Source organism: Macrotis lagotis, chromosome X (assembly GCF_037893015.1).
Source record: "Macrotis lagotis isolate mMagLag1 chromosome X, bilby.v1.9.chrom.fasta, whole genome shotgun sequence".
NCBI classification, from domain to species: domain Eukaryota; kingdom Metazoa; phylum Chordata; class Mammalia; order Peramelemorphia; family Peramelidae; genus Macrotis; species Macrotis lagotis.
Genome location: NC_133666.1, coordinates 53,983,135 through 54,001,065, shown reverse-complemented (window position 1 = coordinate 54,001,065; position 17,931 = coordinate 53,983,135). Strand labels below are relative to the sequence as shown.

The window sequence follows — 17,931 nt, the reverse complement described above, 5'->3', positions numbered from 1 at the left end:
CAGAGGGAAAAAAAGGAAGGATAACTCACTAAACTGGTACTGCATAATAAGTATGGATCTATTCCTAAAGAGAAGTGAGAAGGCCCCTTTGCCAAAGGAATAGTTGCTACTGCTCCAAGGAAAGATGATGTGGACAAGCCGATGCTGTTAGAATGCTGAGGGAATATTAGTGAGGGTCATGGGAAGTAGCTGTGGTTGGTGACTACTTAGAGAGGAGCACTAATCTCAGAATAACAGCATGACCAGTCTTTCTTTGTACCATGGGAGGAGAATTTCCATGGTCCATATTAACTTCAACTATCTGAAGGGCTTCCATGATACCAGATTGTTCTGTTTAGCCCTGGGCAGCTGAATTAGGAGCAGGAGGTGGGAGTTTCAGAAGGGAATTTACCCTTCCCATAAATAAGCTGAGTTCTCTTCAAGCAAAGGTTAGATGACCATACTGTTGTAAAGAGAAATTTAGGTCCGCTTGAAGTTGGACAGCCCAACCTCTCAGGGTCCTGCCAATTGTGAAATTCTCCATAAGCCCTTCATGAATCTATTTGTTTTCAGACTAGAACCCTTCCTTATCCCAGCAGTATTCTATCCCATTTCAGATATAACAAACATCAGTCTCCAATTTAAGGACTGCAACAGAATTTTAATCATGTCTTCCCAGTAAAGAAAAGCTAAGTCATAAGACAGATGATGACTGCAGACACTCTCAGGTATTCTGCTCCATGCTCTCCCCCTCCAACATCTATCTAGCTATATCGCATCCCTCTTCAGATGGACAAGATTCCCAGGCAAGGCGTTTTTTGGAGGCTGTCATCCTACAACTGGAGGGTCTCATCACTCCAACAGTCTAGGTGGTCTCACTTCCTCACTTCGAAGACTTCACTCTGTGATGCTTATCTAGCTGAGCTGCCAGTTTGGCAGTTTTAGAATCAGTTACTAGCCCAACTTCATGGTGTATATCTACTATATCTTAACCTTTCTCAACAGAGACTAGATGATGGGAAGATATTCAAATAGCCTTTCTGTTTACCTAAAGGAAATCATCCCAGGTCACTGTCAAATTCCAGATCATAAAATTCTATATTTAACCTTTCAGGAAATCAAAGATTGTCCTTTTAGATTCTATGCCTGCTGTTCATGGTAGAAAACTCTTCAAATTTTCTTCCTTTATTATGGATCTTCATGATTAAAGATAGCATTTTGGAAACTGAAAAATGATGATATTGGCTCCTGCCTGCCCAATTCAGATGAGAGGCTACTTGACTAACTCTATGCAACAAAATGACTTACCATTCCCAGGAACGTTAATACATATGCCTGTAAACTTTATTCATTTGAGGGAGAACCATTCACTAACCTACTATTCTGTTAATTCATTGAACAACTCTGTCTTTGTAACCTAATACGAGCTCACACTGAAAAAGTTTCAAGCCCCTGAGATCAGTTAAAAGTATAGTGCAAAACCATCTCATTTGCCCCCACCCAAAAGGCCATCTTCTGTGCTAATGCACAATTAGGCAATATTGTCTTAAACAAACCAGCTTCCAGTGTGTTCATTCAGCACATAAACATTTCTCTCCCATAATTTATCAACTTTAGATAAAATAGCTTTTGCTTCATCAACATCAGCTAACCTTTACTACTCTGCAATTTTCTCCTCATGTATTCCAATGCCATAATGGCTCTAAGTTATCCATTAGAAACACAACACTTACCATTCTTGATTTAAACCTGTTTACTTTTGCTATTGTTAAAACTAAAAAAAAACCCATTGAAGTATATGAATGTTTATTTCTTCAAATACTAATATTTTAGTATTTTACATTAATGATTTGGATTTTTAGTCATTTGTAAAAGCAAACTCATTGGAAGCTTTCCCCACCTACATCCCCTGTCAATATCTCAGCATCTACCCTTATGAAAGCTGTCACCCTTTAAGTGCTCATTCATTTGAAATGTTCTAAAATGCTAAGAGTACATAAGACCAGCAAGAGATTTTTCTTCTTGAGACCTTGAATTCAGTGGGATGTTGCGAATGACCACAAGAGAACAATCTCAACTACCTTGTGTTTCTGAAGAATGACCTCTTATCAGAAGCAAGTGGTTATCCCTTGGTGGAAAGTGAAAAGTCAAAGCGTTTTTTGTCACTTAGTACAACTTCATTTGTTTTTCCAATAAAAAAGGAAAGAGGAACATAGTGAATGCTCCAAAGAATTCTGCGTATTTTACACTGACACCATGGATCTTGTAAAGAATAAAATGTGAGAATAAGGGTCAGGGCATAGATATTCCATATTGGAAAGAAGGCCACAGATGGCTCAATGCTTGAGAACCTAATGTTTGTTCATCCATACATAATAAAGTTAGGAAGGTGAATTCAAAAGACAGGTAACTCACCATGTTTCTACCCTGCATCACTTGGTTCTTGACCACTGTCATTCTTCTTGCCTTTCTCACTTTGTTTATGTGGAAGACCCAAAGATCTTGGGGGTTTTGAGGAAAATAACAATACATCAGCCTCATATAGCTCTTTGCAGTTTGTAGAAAGACTGGCATCTGAATTGATTTTTTTTTTGGGGGGGGAGGTAGTGGTGGATGCAGTTTTCCAACTAGGAATAATAAAGAAAGTTACAAAGACTTTATACAACCCACAATCTGAGAGGGGTTTGGAACAAGGGTGGAACAAACATACGTTAACTATGTTAACTAGTCAAAATCAATGGAAGGAATCTAATCCAAGAATCAGTTGACTAGGAGCTCCTTGAGGACAAGAATGATGGTCTTTTGCCTTTCTTTCTATCCCCAGAATGTAGCCCAGTTACTAGAACATAACGGGTGCTTTGTAAATGGTTATTGATTCATTGACTGGCCATTCTGGTCTGTCTGACCTGTCTAAAAGGACCTTAGCATTGGAAGCTAAGATCTTGGGAGCTGTTAGAAATGTTCTATTTTAAGAAACACAATCATTTCTTAAAAGAGATGGCAGAGCCTATTTCTCAGGGAAGAGGCAGAACTACAGTTAAGGGTTTTAAGTGAGAAGCAAGTGGTTGTATAACGACTAGCCCAACAGAGGCAGATAAGAAAAAATATGTAAAGTCTGAGCTGTAGAGACATAACCAGAGGTGACATCAAGAAGGAAAGATGCCCATTAGAGAAAGTCACATACAATGGGGAGAACAGATGAGAAGTGAGGGATGACATCCCTGGAAAACATCAATGGCCTTTTAGCACTGGGGTTGAATTGTTCTTCCATGCATATGCCCTGATCACATGTGTTACTTATTTGTACCTTGGCCACATATGTTCTATGTGTGTGTCCTCTCATGCATATTTCATAACATATCTATTCTACCCATCAGTTGGGAAGTCCCATGTGACTTTGGGAAGGAGCATGGCCTACATTTATGAGGGAATGCTCTATTGCAACATTTCTCACTGTAATTTCATTAAAGGCCTTTTCTGAACTATGCTGTCTGGCTAACTGGGAAAAGTAAACACATAAATGGAGGCTTATGAGCTATGGTTTTGGGTGGATATAGATACAGAGAGTACCTTGAACCTAGGGAAACTTTTCTGGAATGTCTGTCTGTAAGTGGTAGGTGCCTATATTGGCAAGTAGGTACTGCATTGTGGGGACTCTTGATTTCCAGGAGCTTGATTTTAGATATACTAGTATTTAAGGAATCAACTGTGGACTTCTTTTTTTGGTCATGACTGAACAACAGAGTTTTCTAATGTAGGGTTGTTGTGTCTTTTTTTAAAAATTGGTCAGAACAATTGCTTTAAAATAATTATTGAATGGACATATGCTTAGATATCGATACTTGTATTGTTTATGATTGAAACTAAAATCTGCACTGTTTCTAAATAAGAGCTATAATGCCAATGCAAAATGGTGGACAGAGAACCTCACAGAAGATTCTTGGTAGAGAGAGACAAAAATATTGAAGATATTCTTCAAGGAGATCTAAGAAAATTGAGGAGATAAATTTTTCAGTGCATTCAAAAAACTAGACAAAGTACTATTTGTTACATAAATGATCTGAAATGGTGTTGAATTCTAACACCTCTGATAAAGGGGCCTCTCAATGAGAAGACAGAAATGGCATTATGTCAAAACTCTCCCGATTAAAGAGAGAATGCTCAAACGTGGATTGTCACAAATGATACTGTAAAAAGAGCCATTTCTGGGATTTGAAGCAGCTAAAGATGCCAATAAACTTCTGTACTTCCCAGTTCAAAGAGCTCTTTATTTTAAGCTAGGGTTTCTTAATCTAGAATTCATGAGAATTTTAATATTATTTTAGTAGTTTATAATTCTATATATTTTTGTGATATTTTAAAACACAATTCTGAGGGAGTTCATGACACAAAGTATATCTTGCCAGTTAAGTACAACATAGTGGCTAGAGACTGTTGGGGAAAAAATAGGCTGATGAAAAACTTTAAGGCACCAACATTTGTTTGCATACATGATTTGAAGACAATGGATCTTGAGGTCACAGCTTTGGAATGTTTCTATATTGTACCCATTATTTCATATGGCAAGTCACAAAGGGCAATGTATCTCATATTTCCAGTGCATTCTTGATATAGACAAACATGCACGCATACATGTACACACATGTATTTATATGTATTGCCACATATAGATACAAACACACACATACAAATGACAGTTTAATGTCAAATGTCATTAGCTACAAAGTTTTGATGAAAGGATATGTTAGAAGAGTATAACTTCTGAATATATTGTTCTCTACTTTTTGCTTAATGTTAAGCAATCATTCAGTAATGATTGCACTGTGTCAGACGCCTACAGTTTTTGATTTTTGAGTGTAGTCAAATAGGTCAAGATGTCCCCCAAGAAGAGGAGTCACTGATTAGAAAGGAGAGGAAGGCATAGCTACATAATTGTGGGATATGGTATTAACTAGTCAAAACCAATGTTTTCTGATTACTTGAACAATAAAAAAGAGGTAGGAAAGTGCAAGTAGAAAGAGCCAGTTGAAATTGAATTGATTCAAATACTGATTTAATTATTTCCTGTGTGTCCTTGGGGAAAGTCTTTTCCTTTCTCTTGATCTCAGTTTTTCTCAACTGCAAAAGATAGTGTTGGACCTAACCAGAAAGGTACCTTCTTTCTCCAAATCCTACAAAGAAGTCCATAGATTAATTGTATAGGAAAGAAAAATGCTGGAGAAGTTACTACAGTATTGCAATCTGATGGGATCCACTAGATGGCAGAACCTGGCTTAGAAAACCCCAAAGCTTCCAGGGCAAGGGGCAATTTTTGAACAGTTCACATTGGGTCTAGGGTGAACTAGCAGATAAGTGATTCATGAGATTGCTGAATCCTTTGATAATTCAGTGAACTACTTCTTATGGCAAGTAGGCTAGGGCTTTGAGTACAAATAACTTCCTTTTGTAAATGGAATGATCAGCCTGTCCCCTTCCCCCCTTCCATGTAAATGCAAGCACTCCTCTTTGCCTTTCACATGATAAAAACCACACAAGTAGAAGCAAAGGATGGAACAATTTCATACCTAAGGGGACACCAAAATCAGGCTAACTAGGACCAGAGGATTCTTCTGCAGGTGACCTCATCTAGTTCAAGTCCCTCATTTTACTAATTAGAAAACTGAGGCCCAGGGAGTCAAGTGATCTGCCTAAAATCCAAGAGTCAGAATTCAAACTCATGTCCTTCAAGTCCACAATTCCTCCTTCCACTGAACCCCATTGCCTTGTAACTTCCATTATAATTACTTTGAGAAATCATGAGGCCATCCAGGATATTTATTGGGCATATCTGAGAATGAATGTTCTACAATAAGTAATTTTTAACATGATTTCAAATGTCTCACATGTCTTCTTCAGGTGAACATACACAAATATAAGTCTTGCCCATTATCTTTTCCTAATAATGAAGACACAATTTCTTTACCTCACTTTCTTTACCATACCTCTAAGCTGAACCCATTGACCATTTCCAATATTTGTTCAACTTTTCTCATCTTGGATTTAAGCAGGCAATATTGCATAAAATGCCTTGCATTTGTTTTAGAAACAAATATGATGGTTTTCTGTGTTTATTTCAAGAAAACTGTGTCCTATCAAATTATATATACATAGATGAGTATATGTATATAAATATATACACACATATATGTATTTAGTGATAGAAAGGAATTACTTCAATTTAACAGATGAGGACTTGGGGACAGGAATGGGAGTTTAAGTATCTGAAGGACTATGGATGAGAAATTGTTCTGTTTGGTCCCACATGACCAAGACAAGGAGTAAAGGGTAGAAGTTTCTGAGAGATTGAATAGAAAGAAAAATGTTCTAATTTAATGGGAAGAAAAATCTTGTAATAATCAAAGCTGAATAAAATTGGAATGAGTTTCAAGGTTACCTTAACCTCTCAAGTAACCTAATAGTGAAGGAAGAGATATGGTATGCCTGATACCTAGGAAGAGACAAATGGCAAACCAACCTAAACTGGCATCAATAGAAAGTCAATCAAATGATAGTTTTTCCAGTAAAGGGCATTATGTAGCCTAATTTTTAAAAAATGCTCATTTGAAACAAAAATGTAGAAAACCAGGTTGTTTATTCCCAAGTTTCCTGAAAAAAGAATCCCAAAGTTGGAAGAAACCTTAGAGATAATCTAGTCCAAGTGATACCTGAACAAGAATCAGCTGCCAGGTATGCACCCAACAAATGGTCATATAGCCTGTGCTTAAAGACTGCCACCGAGGGGGAACCCAACCATTGCCAAGACAGTACATACTGGATGCCTCACTTTGGAATAAGAACAACTTTGCCTGGATCTTTTTTATTCATTTTTATTGAATCTGGGACCAAACTGATGACTGAAAAACCTGGCATTAGAGAAGATATGTGTATGTATTCAAAACTTTATTTATATGTATGCACATATACATGCATAGCTTAAAAGTGTTTAAGATCACATGGATCTTATCTCCATAATGAGATCTGGGACTGAATCCCTCCTCTACTATTTACTAGAAGTTTGATCATAGGCAAGATATTCAGCTTCTCTGAACCTTAGTTTCCTTATCTGTTAAATAGGGATACTAATACCTAAAGGACCTACTGAAGTTAAACTACACTATTCTCTGTATTCTTAGCCTATGCTCCTTTATACCATAGTCAATTGTACCTTGTCTAAACGTAGCCTTGGATCCCTGCCTTCATTTTGGACAACTTGCTCCTATTCAGGTGCAGCTGAATGGAGCTGAAAAATAATTATGAAACTGTCCTGATTGGGGCCACTGCACATTTATGCTACACAATCTCAACTGATCTCTCATTGCAGCAAAGCAATATTTTTGCACATCCCTAATTAATTCATCATCCTTTAATCACAATGGCTCTTCCAAATATTTTTATCCATCCTCAGTACTCCCAAGGCACTCCCCTTCCCCTACCCTACCTCTCTGCTGAGATCCTTGCCTCATATTTAATGGAAACAATTGGGATCATTCCCCAAGAGCTTTTTTTTCCTTTCCTCTTCTTACGTCACTTAAACACCTTCCCTTATTATCTCCTCCTTAACCCTTGTCTCAAAGGAAGAGGTAGTCCTTCTCCTCGCCAAGACAATCTGCTGGGCATGCACCTTTGATGCCATATTCTCTCATCTTTCCATCAGACTGCCCCCTCTGTCAGCCTTATGCTCTCTTATCTTGAATCTCTCCCTATCTACTGGTTTCATCCTTGCTGCCTACAAACATACACATATTTTCATCATCCTCAAATTACCCTTGGTCCAATTATCCCCAAGCGTTTTCATCCTTTATTTCCCATCACGTCCTTGAAAAAAACTATCTATACTAGGTGTCTCTATTTCCTAGCCTCTCACTTCTAAACCCTCTTTAATTTGACTTCTGCTGTAATCACTCAACTCTTCTCTCCAAAGGAACTAATGAACAATTAAATCACAAATATAAGAGATGAACTTTTCTTGGACTTCCTCATTCTTGACCTCTCTGCAACTTTTGCCACTGTTGATCAGTCTCTTCTTCTCTCTCCCTTCTAGGTGGTTTGTGATGTTGCTGTCTCCTGGATGTCCTCTCACTTGTCTCACCCTTCCTCAGTCTTCTTTGCTGGATTATCATTGGTCATGCCCATTAAGAGTGAATATTCCTCCAAGATCTGTCCTGGGCCCTCTTCTCACTTGGCAAATCTCATCAGCTACCATGGGTTCAATTTTTTTTAGGTTTTTACAAGGCAATGGGGTTAAGTGGTTTGCCCAAGGCCACACAGCTAGGCAATTATTAAGTGTCTGAGACTGGATTTGAACTCAGTTACTCCTGACTCCAGGGCTGGTTCTCTATCCACTGCGCCACCTAGCCACCCATGGGTTCAAATTTTCACCTCTACACAAATGATCCTAGATCTTTTTATCCAGTCTTAATCTCCCATTGATGGCAATCTAGACACCATGAATTAGATGATCCATAGGTACCTCAAATTCAATATGTTTCAACTAGAATTCATTTTTGATCATGAACTTCTCATCTTTCCTTTAACTGCCAAGGAGGACATCATCTTCCCAAACATCCTGGCTCCTAATCTGGATGTCATTCTTGATTTTCCATTCTTACTGCATATCCAGTCTATTGTCAATCTTGTTGTTTTTACCTTCACAATATCTCTCTTGTATATGCCCCCTTCACTTTGCTCATACAGTCACTACCTCTGTACAGGTCCTTACTACTTGACTCCTGGTCTAATGCCATATGATTCTATTTGGTCTCCTTGCCTCAAGTCTCTCCTTATTCTGATCTGATCTGATCAAATGCAGATTTGACCATGGTACAGCCCCTTCTCTAGCCTCAAAAAATTCCAATGGCTCCAAACTATTTCTAGTCCCCAAAATAACTGTCTTATCTTTCCAGTTTTCCAATATTTTCATTCTCTTTGTGCATTTTGTGATCCAGTTACTTGCTTTTCCCTACACATAATACTCCATCTCCTGCTTCCATGCAAGGACATTCAATATCTTTTTCATACCTAAAATGCTCAACCCATCTTCTTTAAAAAGTCTTTCCTATCTCTTACCACAACCCCCACCCAGTCCCTTCCCTTTAAGATTCTCTTCCATTTACACATCTTATATCTTGTATGGACATAGATATTTTCATGGTTTCTGTCTCTGCTTCAGAAAATGAGCTATCTGAGGGCAGGTAACTTCCACTTTTCTTTGTAGGCCAAACACTTAGCAGATGCCTAATTAATGCTTATTGACTGTCTAGATTTCAAAGGATTGTCACAAGAAACCCAATAACATGCTCCAGATAAGAATTCTCAAAAGTTTTCTACTTAGTTTGTGATGTGGATAGTAATAGAAATTGTTCAATTGAATAGTTTCTCCTCTATATCACTGACCTCAATTTAAAAGAGAAAGTAGTTGTTTTCTTTTCAAAAGGACTATGTTCCTTTCCCCTTTTCAGGTAATTAGAAGTAAGCCACAAGCCCTCTGATTTTTTTACTTGGCTCTCTTATGTTTTCTGTGCTCAATATTATGTACTCAGCTATTTTATATATATTTTTTGATACTGAAAATAATTTGCTCTGATGGTGGTACTCTGCTTTAAAAAAAGCCAGTGCCAATTTGTTTCCTTATGTTTTCTATCTCAATTTTTGTTATTTCCTATGTTTGTTTTCCCATGTTCTTTCCAGAATTAGCAGAGCTCATCCTAATGGTGATTCTGACTTCTAGTGAAGTACAACTGGCACCTCCCATAGTGCTTGGTATGGAGGAGACATGGATGGAATGCCAGTTGTGCTCTTTGTAGGATATGAAATATCTAGATGAAAACTTGAAAAATTCATTAAAATTTAAGACATTCTGCTTCCATAATGCTGACCATCCAGATACCTGGAAATATAAAGATAATGAACTGAATGTCTCTGTTTTTCTGGTTTTGGTTGTTCTATATACAAAGAAACAACCAAAAAAACCTTGGGGGCAAAGTAAAGCACCTGGAAAATTCACATGAAAACATCTGGATTATGCCATTGCTATCAGGCATAAATGTGTAAATCATTCAGGAGAAATGGTTAACCTACTTAAGAAGCCCTGGGATGGAAAAAAAAAATAACTTTTTGCAGTCTATTTAGTCATTTTTAAATATCGCAATGATCAATGTTCTTCCTGCTATCTAAACAAAATTCTGCTACTTTATGAACCCATTTCTTGCCTTCAATCATCTTTCCAATTGTTCAGGATGCAGTCCAAAAGTCCTTCCTATACCTGAACATAAGCGTTAATTCATAAAAGGTTTTAGAATTGTGAAGGGAAAGAATTGGCGGGGAAAGGAAATGTGGGAGGGCTTTTAAAGAAGGTGGAGGAGAGGACAGAATGTCAGAGCTAAAGGAAGAGAAAGACTTAACTGGAAGGAGAAATATTAAAGAGGAAGAGAAGGATTGGACCAGAAAAGGAAGAAGAGAAGAAGGTAAAGGACCCGAAGAGGAAAAGAAAAATAAGAAGTGTAAGTGAAAGATGGATTGGAGAAGAGAGGTACTTGAGAAAGAGGCCAATTAGATTGTTTTTGCAATAGTCCCTGGGAGGGGTGCTAAGGGCCTGACCTTGGCTGACAGCTATATAAAGGAGATGCAAGATATGTAGTTAGAGTTGTGAGAGGTGAGGGCAAGAAGAACAGGTCTAGGAATCATCAGCATAGAGATGAAGTTGATGAGAAATAGTAAAAAGTGAAAAGAGAAAAATGCATTGGTCCAGAGCCTTAGAGGACATGACAAAGAGGAAGATCCAATCAAGGCTAACTGAGGGGTAGATGGACAGATTGAAGAGTCATAAAAATATAGAGTGGATAGAGGAATCAATAGGATCAAATGTTGCTGAGAGATAAAGAAACTGATGAGGACTAAGGGCTATATTCAATACATATGCGTAGTCCTGGATACATAGTGAGCACTCCTTTAGCTGTCTAACCAGTTGTTCCTTAGGCTATTATTTGTGGTTTGGGTTCTTGATTTCTAATTTCACCTTCTTTTACTCCCTACTGAAATTCAACAAATCTATTTGATTACTCTTGATTACTCCATTGGGACATTTTCAGCTGTTCTTTCAGGATATGAACAAGAGAAGGGAAGCAGAATGATATCTTTTAAATTCATTGCCTGGTTTCCTGAAAGCTCTTAATTGGGGTTGGGGTAGTGGTGGTCTAGGTCTATGTCTGTGATTTAAGTCATTAAAAAATCCATGAAAGGACCTAAGACACCTGGATGCTGATAGTCATCCTGATAACCTTACAAATATTTACCTCAATACTCTTTTGTACATATTCTTAAATAGAGGAAGTGGGATATGGAAAGATCAACAAATCATTTGAAAGGTATTATTCTAGAGTGGATAGCCCAGGATCTTAGGTCAGAGATGGAATTCTTCTGCTAAGAGAATTTAATTAATATGACTTTTTTCTCTAGTTAGTGCAAGAAAGAGATTTTCATTATTTTTCTTGGTTAGGATAGTAATTAAACAAACAAAAAGAGAGTGAGTTTCAAATGTTTTTAAATGCTCAAATTGTTGTATTAAATCTATTGGACTCAGCAACCGGCAATTCCAGCCCAATCAAGTTTTCAAATTATCCTATATTTTATTTTTTAGGCAATATGACTGAATGCTATGGGATTTTTTTTTAAAGTCATGAATAGATACAGATTGAATTGCTTGCCATTAGAAATAACCTCCACTAAAGAACCTTTTTATTCAGATTAAATTAAACCTACTCCAGCAGTAATCTTGACAAGTCACATGGTAGCATAGCATTAACTCCTAAGGCATCCTGTGGGGGGAGTGAGGGAGGAGGCTGAGACTCTACCCTAGATTGAAATGAAGGGCATTTTATCTTCTTGCTAAAGAGTGAATTTAGTTTTTTCCATTTATTTATTAATGGCTTTCCTGTTTCATTCAGCTTGTTCACATGGAGCCTAAGGAAATCAAAGCTCAAAAGGTAGTGAGTTTTGCTGCTGTATACATTCCATTGAAATGACTTTTTAAAAGTAGAAATAGGAAAAAACATAATGTCCAGTAGGTCCTGTAAAAGGCCACCTATGTGACCTTTTTCAACCCTGAGCCAGCAGTGAAGGCATCTCCAGGCAGAAGGGGGCTGTAGGTAACTAAGGGGAGTTCATTGCATTGCCTTTTCTTGCACCCCTTTCCCCCACTGGACCACCTAGATAATTTGAGGAACTGATTCTACTTACTATTTCCTTCGGCACTCGCTAGCCCGGTCGATGCGGAATTCAGGTAAACTGATGAATCCTTCTGCTTTTTCATCCTACCAGAAAAGAAAAGATAAGAGAAAGCTGAAGAAGCATTCTGACAGAGAAAGCTGGACCTCAAAATGGAGGGGAAATATACCACTTATATCACCTGACTCCGAGCCAGGCCACAAAAGTGGCAATGGACATATTTTCCTGAACTGTTTCTTCCAGAATGCAGCAGTTTAGTTAGCATGTACTCGAAACAGCTTTCTGCAAAGTGAATGAACCGTGCATTCATTAAGCCAGTGAGGAGAACAACAATCTCTTCTCTGTTAATGATAACACAGAGTTGCTTCAAAATATGCAAATAACTTTCAGCATCTTCTGGGGCATTCTAAACCGAGATTAACAAACAATACATCAATAAAGACCAACAGCGACATTACCACTCGGAGCAACACACAAACACATTTCTAAACCATGTTAAATTGGCCAGTACAAAACAACATTTCTGCACCCTAATCATTTTTTATCTCCAAAGTACTTCAGAAATCTTTACAAATTAATTGGCTCATCGTCATTGGGCAGTAGATAAGTCATGTTTTCACGTCAGAGATGAAAAATGTGAAGCAGAAAACTTCAGTGAACTGTATGGGGGGTAGATATGGGGGATGGCCCAGACTGGGACAGAATCTCTTTGACTTGCCTGGGTCTTGAGACTTACTATGGATGACCTAGTACATTTTAATCCTCTCCAGGGCATAGAAGAGTCTGGGCTCTGCAATTCCCTTATGTCTTTTTACCTGAGTTTTCATTTCTTCAAGGGCATATAAGTCATCATTCTATGGCAGTGAAAAGAGAGCTGAACTTGGAGTTAGAGGACCTGAATTCAGATCTTATTGCCTATGAGTCACCTAACCATTTCCAGCCTCAGTTTCCTCATCTGTAAAATGACACATTTCTAAAGTCCCCTCCCCCATGCTACAACTGAAAACTTGTTTTCAGATTTAAACATTCCCAGTTCTTTAAATTGGTCTTCATGATTTTTTTTTTCATTTCATTGCCTAATTCAGACATTTTCCCTGGAACATATTTTCATTTAATGAATTTTTTTCCATTTCTTTGTCTAATCCAGACATTTTCTCTGAAACATATTTTCATTTACTAATGTACCTTTTCAAATGCACTAGTCTTCTAGAATTGAATCAATCACTTGAAATGTGGTCACTTGAAATCAGGGCAAAATCCATTGCAATGATAGATTAGGTTGATTTGGACATTAGATTTCTCTTTATATAGACAAAGCAACTCCATTCAATTCTTTTTGGAAGCCAGATGACAGTAGTGACTTACATTGAGCTTCCATCCCATTGAAATCATTAAGCCTGTTATGAACTATTTTTTTTTTTGTTTTTGTTTTTGCAAGGCAATGGGGTTAAGTGACTTGCCCAAGGTTACACAGCTAGGTGTGTCTGAGGCCAAATTTGAACTCCTGCCCTGACTCCAGGGCCGGGGCTCCATCCATTGCGCACCCTAGCTGCCTCTATGAATTGCTATTAAGGCATGTTCCCCACCTCCTTTTCTGTACCTGTGCAGCTGATTTTTTTAAACCAGAATGTAGAACTGCATATTGTCTCTGTTAATTTTTTAAAATATTTTATTTGAGTTTTACAATTTCCCCCCTAATATTACTTCCCTCCGCCTGTTTCTGTTAATTTTTACCTTTGCCCTACTCTTCTAGATCATCACAATGATCTTTTTGGATTCTGACTTTATCACACCATATATGAGCTATCCTCCTCACTTCGGTGACTTCTGGCATTTACAGAATGGAGACACGGGATCATCTCTTTCTTGAAGCCATTGATTAAAAAGGCTAAGTAGTCAAGGCAGTTAGATGGCACAATAGTGGATAGAGAGTTGAGCTTGGAATCAGGAAGACTCACTAACTTCAACACGTATTAGTTGTGTGACCCTGGGCAAGTCACAAAATCCTATTTACCTCAGTTTCCTCATCTGTAGAACTGGACAAAGGAAAGGCAAACTACTCTAGTAATTTTGCCAAGAAAATCTCAAATGAGAGCCACAGAGTTGGGTACAAATGAAATGTGTTCAACAATGATGGAAAACTACTATAGAAAACTAGTAGTAAGCCCACTACTCTCCAGGATAGTCATCTATCACTGTTGTTGTTGTAGTTGGCACCTAACTGAACTAATCTGTCTCTATCTTGTCCACAGGATGTTATAACAATCTTGTGAAATGCCTTGGTAAAATCCAGAGACATGATGCTTACAGCATAATCTAGCAATTTAGTTAAAAAGGAAATAAGGCTAGTTTGGCATTACTTGTTAATGAACCCATGCCAACTCAAATAATCACTGTTTTCCTTCCAGAGCATTCACAAAGAATTCATTTAATAAAGTGTCCTAGAATTTTCTGGGGACTAGCATCAAGATCTATGGTTTAGAGAATCTACCTTTATCTCCCTCTTGGACAACTGGGATATATTTGTCTGTCTGCATTTCTTTGCATTTCTTTTGTTCTCACAAATTCCTAAGAGATCACTGATATTTTCATTCTCCTCTCCAGACCCTTGTAATACCTGAGTGCAATTTCTCTGAACCAGGGAAACAAAACTCATATTGAGGAATTAACTCATAGATCCCATCTGTCTTGGGCTTCCAAGCTTATCTTAGCACTTCTATCCTGGAGGTCATTCTTCTTAATAGCAAATACAGAAGCAAAACAGGAGTTGGAGAGTTCCATTTTTGCCCTCTCATCTGTAGGTTATGCTAGCTCTCCTTTCTTCATCCTTCTCTTTGCTTGGGACCTAATTTGAATGGTATTTTGGTTCTTAACACATTTCCTAGGCATCAGCTCAGTGGTCATCATAGACTATGTGCTTAATGAATGCATGTTGCTTGCTCATATAAGCTTCCTGACCTTACTAGCCAGGCAAATCATGGGTGTTTTGAGGTAGAAAGGACTTAAAGTCCATTCCCTTTATTTTACAGAAGAGGAGATTGAGGCTCAGACAAGGCAAGGACTTTCTCAAAGTCACAAAGATAATGATCCAGGTCTTCTGACTCCAAATATAGAGCTTCTTCTATGACATCATTTATTTATCCTTGGACCTGAGAACCTTCTTCCATATGTATACTTGATTTTTTTGGAGGGAGATTAGTTTTGCCCTGTGGTTTCATCAGTCATTGGATCTTTTATACTATCAATAAGGTGAAGACAATGGAGAAAAGTAATTTTTTCCTATTTACTGTGGGTTTAAAAACCAGGGAGTAGTATTTTTTCATAATGGGAAATGTTTAGGTGCTTTTGACTACAGGATTTAAACTTTTACATTTGCACATACCCTTTAACAATATTATTTTGTGAATTATTTTCTAATAAGAACCAGGGCATCATTGACTTGCTTCCTACTATTAGACTTTCAGTAGCCCATTGCTTATGAATTTGTCAGAAATGCCCTTTTCTAATTGAGCCAAGTTTCTCTGAGCCAGAAGGTTTTGACAGAGATTCTCTTCCCCTACAAATACTTACCTCTGGGTTGGTGTACCAGTAGAGGGATGATTCTTTTAGAATGAACCAGTATTTTCTCCATTTCTGGGTGAAGTAGCCTTTGCCATCATTCTTCTTCCACAGCCAGCCTTCACAGTCTCCATGACCTAAGTCTTTGCAAGAGATACGTCTTCGGCTCCCACCAGTCCAGGAACTTCCTGGGGGGGGGGCAAAAAAACGACAATGTAGGAATGAATACCTCCACAGTTCTCTTGCTGCTTAGGATAGGAATAGAACTGGAGAAAAGAATACAACCCTGGTTGGAGTTGCCCCAATCTAGTAACAGTCACCTAGGCAGCCATATCTGACAAAGAATTAGTTCCCATCCAAACAGCGGTTATCTTCATCACTACCAACAAGAAGACAAAGATCTCTTCTTTCTTTAATACTATGGAACAACCTTTGGAAAGTACAGGAGATTAGCAACTCTATCCAAGGGCATGTTCCAACAAAGTTAGGTCTGTATTAGAGTCTGAAAAAATTTGTGCAATGAGGAAGATCAACACAGGTTTGTACATTGGGTTGTTATTAGGCTGTCCAAAAGGGCTTTTTGTTTGATTGTTTTTTTTTTTCATTTTTTCCTGAAAAATAAATTTAGTGTTTTTTTTTTCTTGTGCTCCTAGACTGGTTAATGCCCGAATGATTGACTGTTGTGACAGACCCTACTAGGATAGCTCTTTGCAAAGGGAAGTAATCATTTTATAAATATAGAGTTTAATATTGATCCCTGCCAGATTGCTTTGCTGGATTCCATCTAGTGGACCAAGAGTTCAGGGAGGTAGGATAACTGACTCACCGGATGTAGCCTCCAAAACATTTTTTACTTTGAATTATTGTCATGATTCAGCAAAAGATAACGACCAAAGTCTTTGGCTCAACAGTTACATTCACAGGTACATAACCCATAAACAATAAATGCTTCTCTGGAATTTAATTGACCACAGTGGAAGAAAAAAATAAGACCTTTCACGAATCTACCCTCAGCTCTACAAGGGCTGGAGAGACTGGGACTCTGGTTGGCAGCCAAATCTGACCCTTTGTTTCCTTAACTTCTAAACATCTTACTTAATAACCATGAAATTTCAGTCTCTCTTCTATGAACTGAGTTCTTCCCTGGTGCCCATATCACTTTTCCTGCAAAGCCTGAGGCAAATTTAATTACAGTATTAGACATTTTTGTTGGAAAAATCCAGTTTATGTTGTTACATTAATTATAATTGTCTTACAGCTGTGCAGCACTGTTAGAAGTTTGTAGCACATTAAATTGCTTTTTTTTAACCCTTACTCCAGGGTCCAGCTGATAATCAACAGCAGTGCTAACTGCCACAGAGACCATAGCTCACTGGGTAACATTCAGAACCTAGAGGCCTTCCCTAGCTTGGGCTTTCAGAGAAGGGATCAAGCCCATTATTGTGCCAATCCTGGATGTTCTTGATGAGGCCTTGAAGCAAAGAGCAGTGGGAGCTTCTATACAAAACAGTAACTTTCCCCTGGCCTTGGCTATTTCTTCTAAGTAATTTCCTTTGCTCTTTAAGTCTTAGGAGTGACTTGGTCTTTGTCAAAGTACTGCAACATCTCTTTGTTGGTTGGGCCATTATTTTAATAAGTTAAGAGGATACTGTTTCATCTTTTTGAATGTTATTTTTGGGGCAAGGGGTGCCTCCCAGAGAGCAGCTGATTTTTCAAATTATTACCTTGATGCTATGGCCAAATCTGGCAAACCATAGACAAAATAGGACTATATAGATGATCCAATCCAGTGGAGTCAAACTCAAATAGAAACCGGGTCCATTCAACCATATGTAAGGATCCCTTCAGCCTGCATGCTGACTTAGTTTTTACAATCTAATGTCATCTATGTTTCATTATATATTTTAAAAATTTTGTTAATATTTCCCAAGTACATTTAAATCCAGCTTAAACTGAATTCTAGAGTGTTGCAAGCCGTACATGGCCCAGAGGCCCGGTGTTTGACCCCTCTGATCTAATCAATCTCATTCATTTTTTGAGAAAAAATTGAGGCCCTGAAAACTCAAGTGACCCATCTGAAATTGCACATTGAGTTAGTGACAGAGTTGGGATTAGAACCTAGGTCTTTTGATT

General features: G+C 38.0%; 1 protein-coding gene across 1 annotated transcript in view; it reads right to left on the bottom strand.

Moving 5' to 3' along the window:
- Positions 1 to 17,931, bottom strand: part of LOC141498669 (connector enhancer of kinase suppressor of ras 2-like) — a 392,492-nt gene that overhangs the window by 48,679 nt on the left and 325,882 nt on the right. The window contains exons 16-17 of the mRNA XM_074201839.1: positions 15,811 to 15,986; positions 12,253 to 12,326 (exon numbers count right to left, since the gene is read on the bottom strand). Of these exons, the coding sequence (XP_074057940.1) occupies positions 12,253 to 12,326; positions 15,811 to 15,986 (250 nt within the window). The remainder of the gene's footprint in view (positions 1 to 12,252; positions 12,327 to 15,810; positions 15,987 to 17,931) is intronic.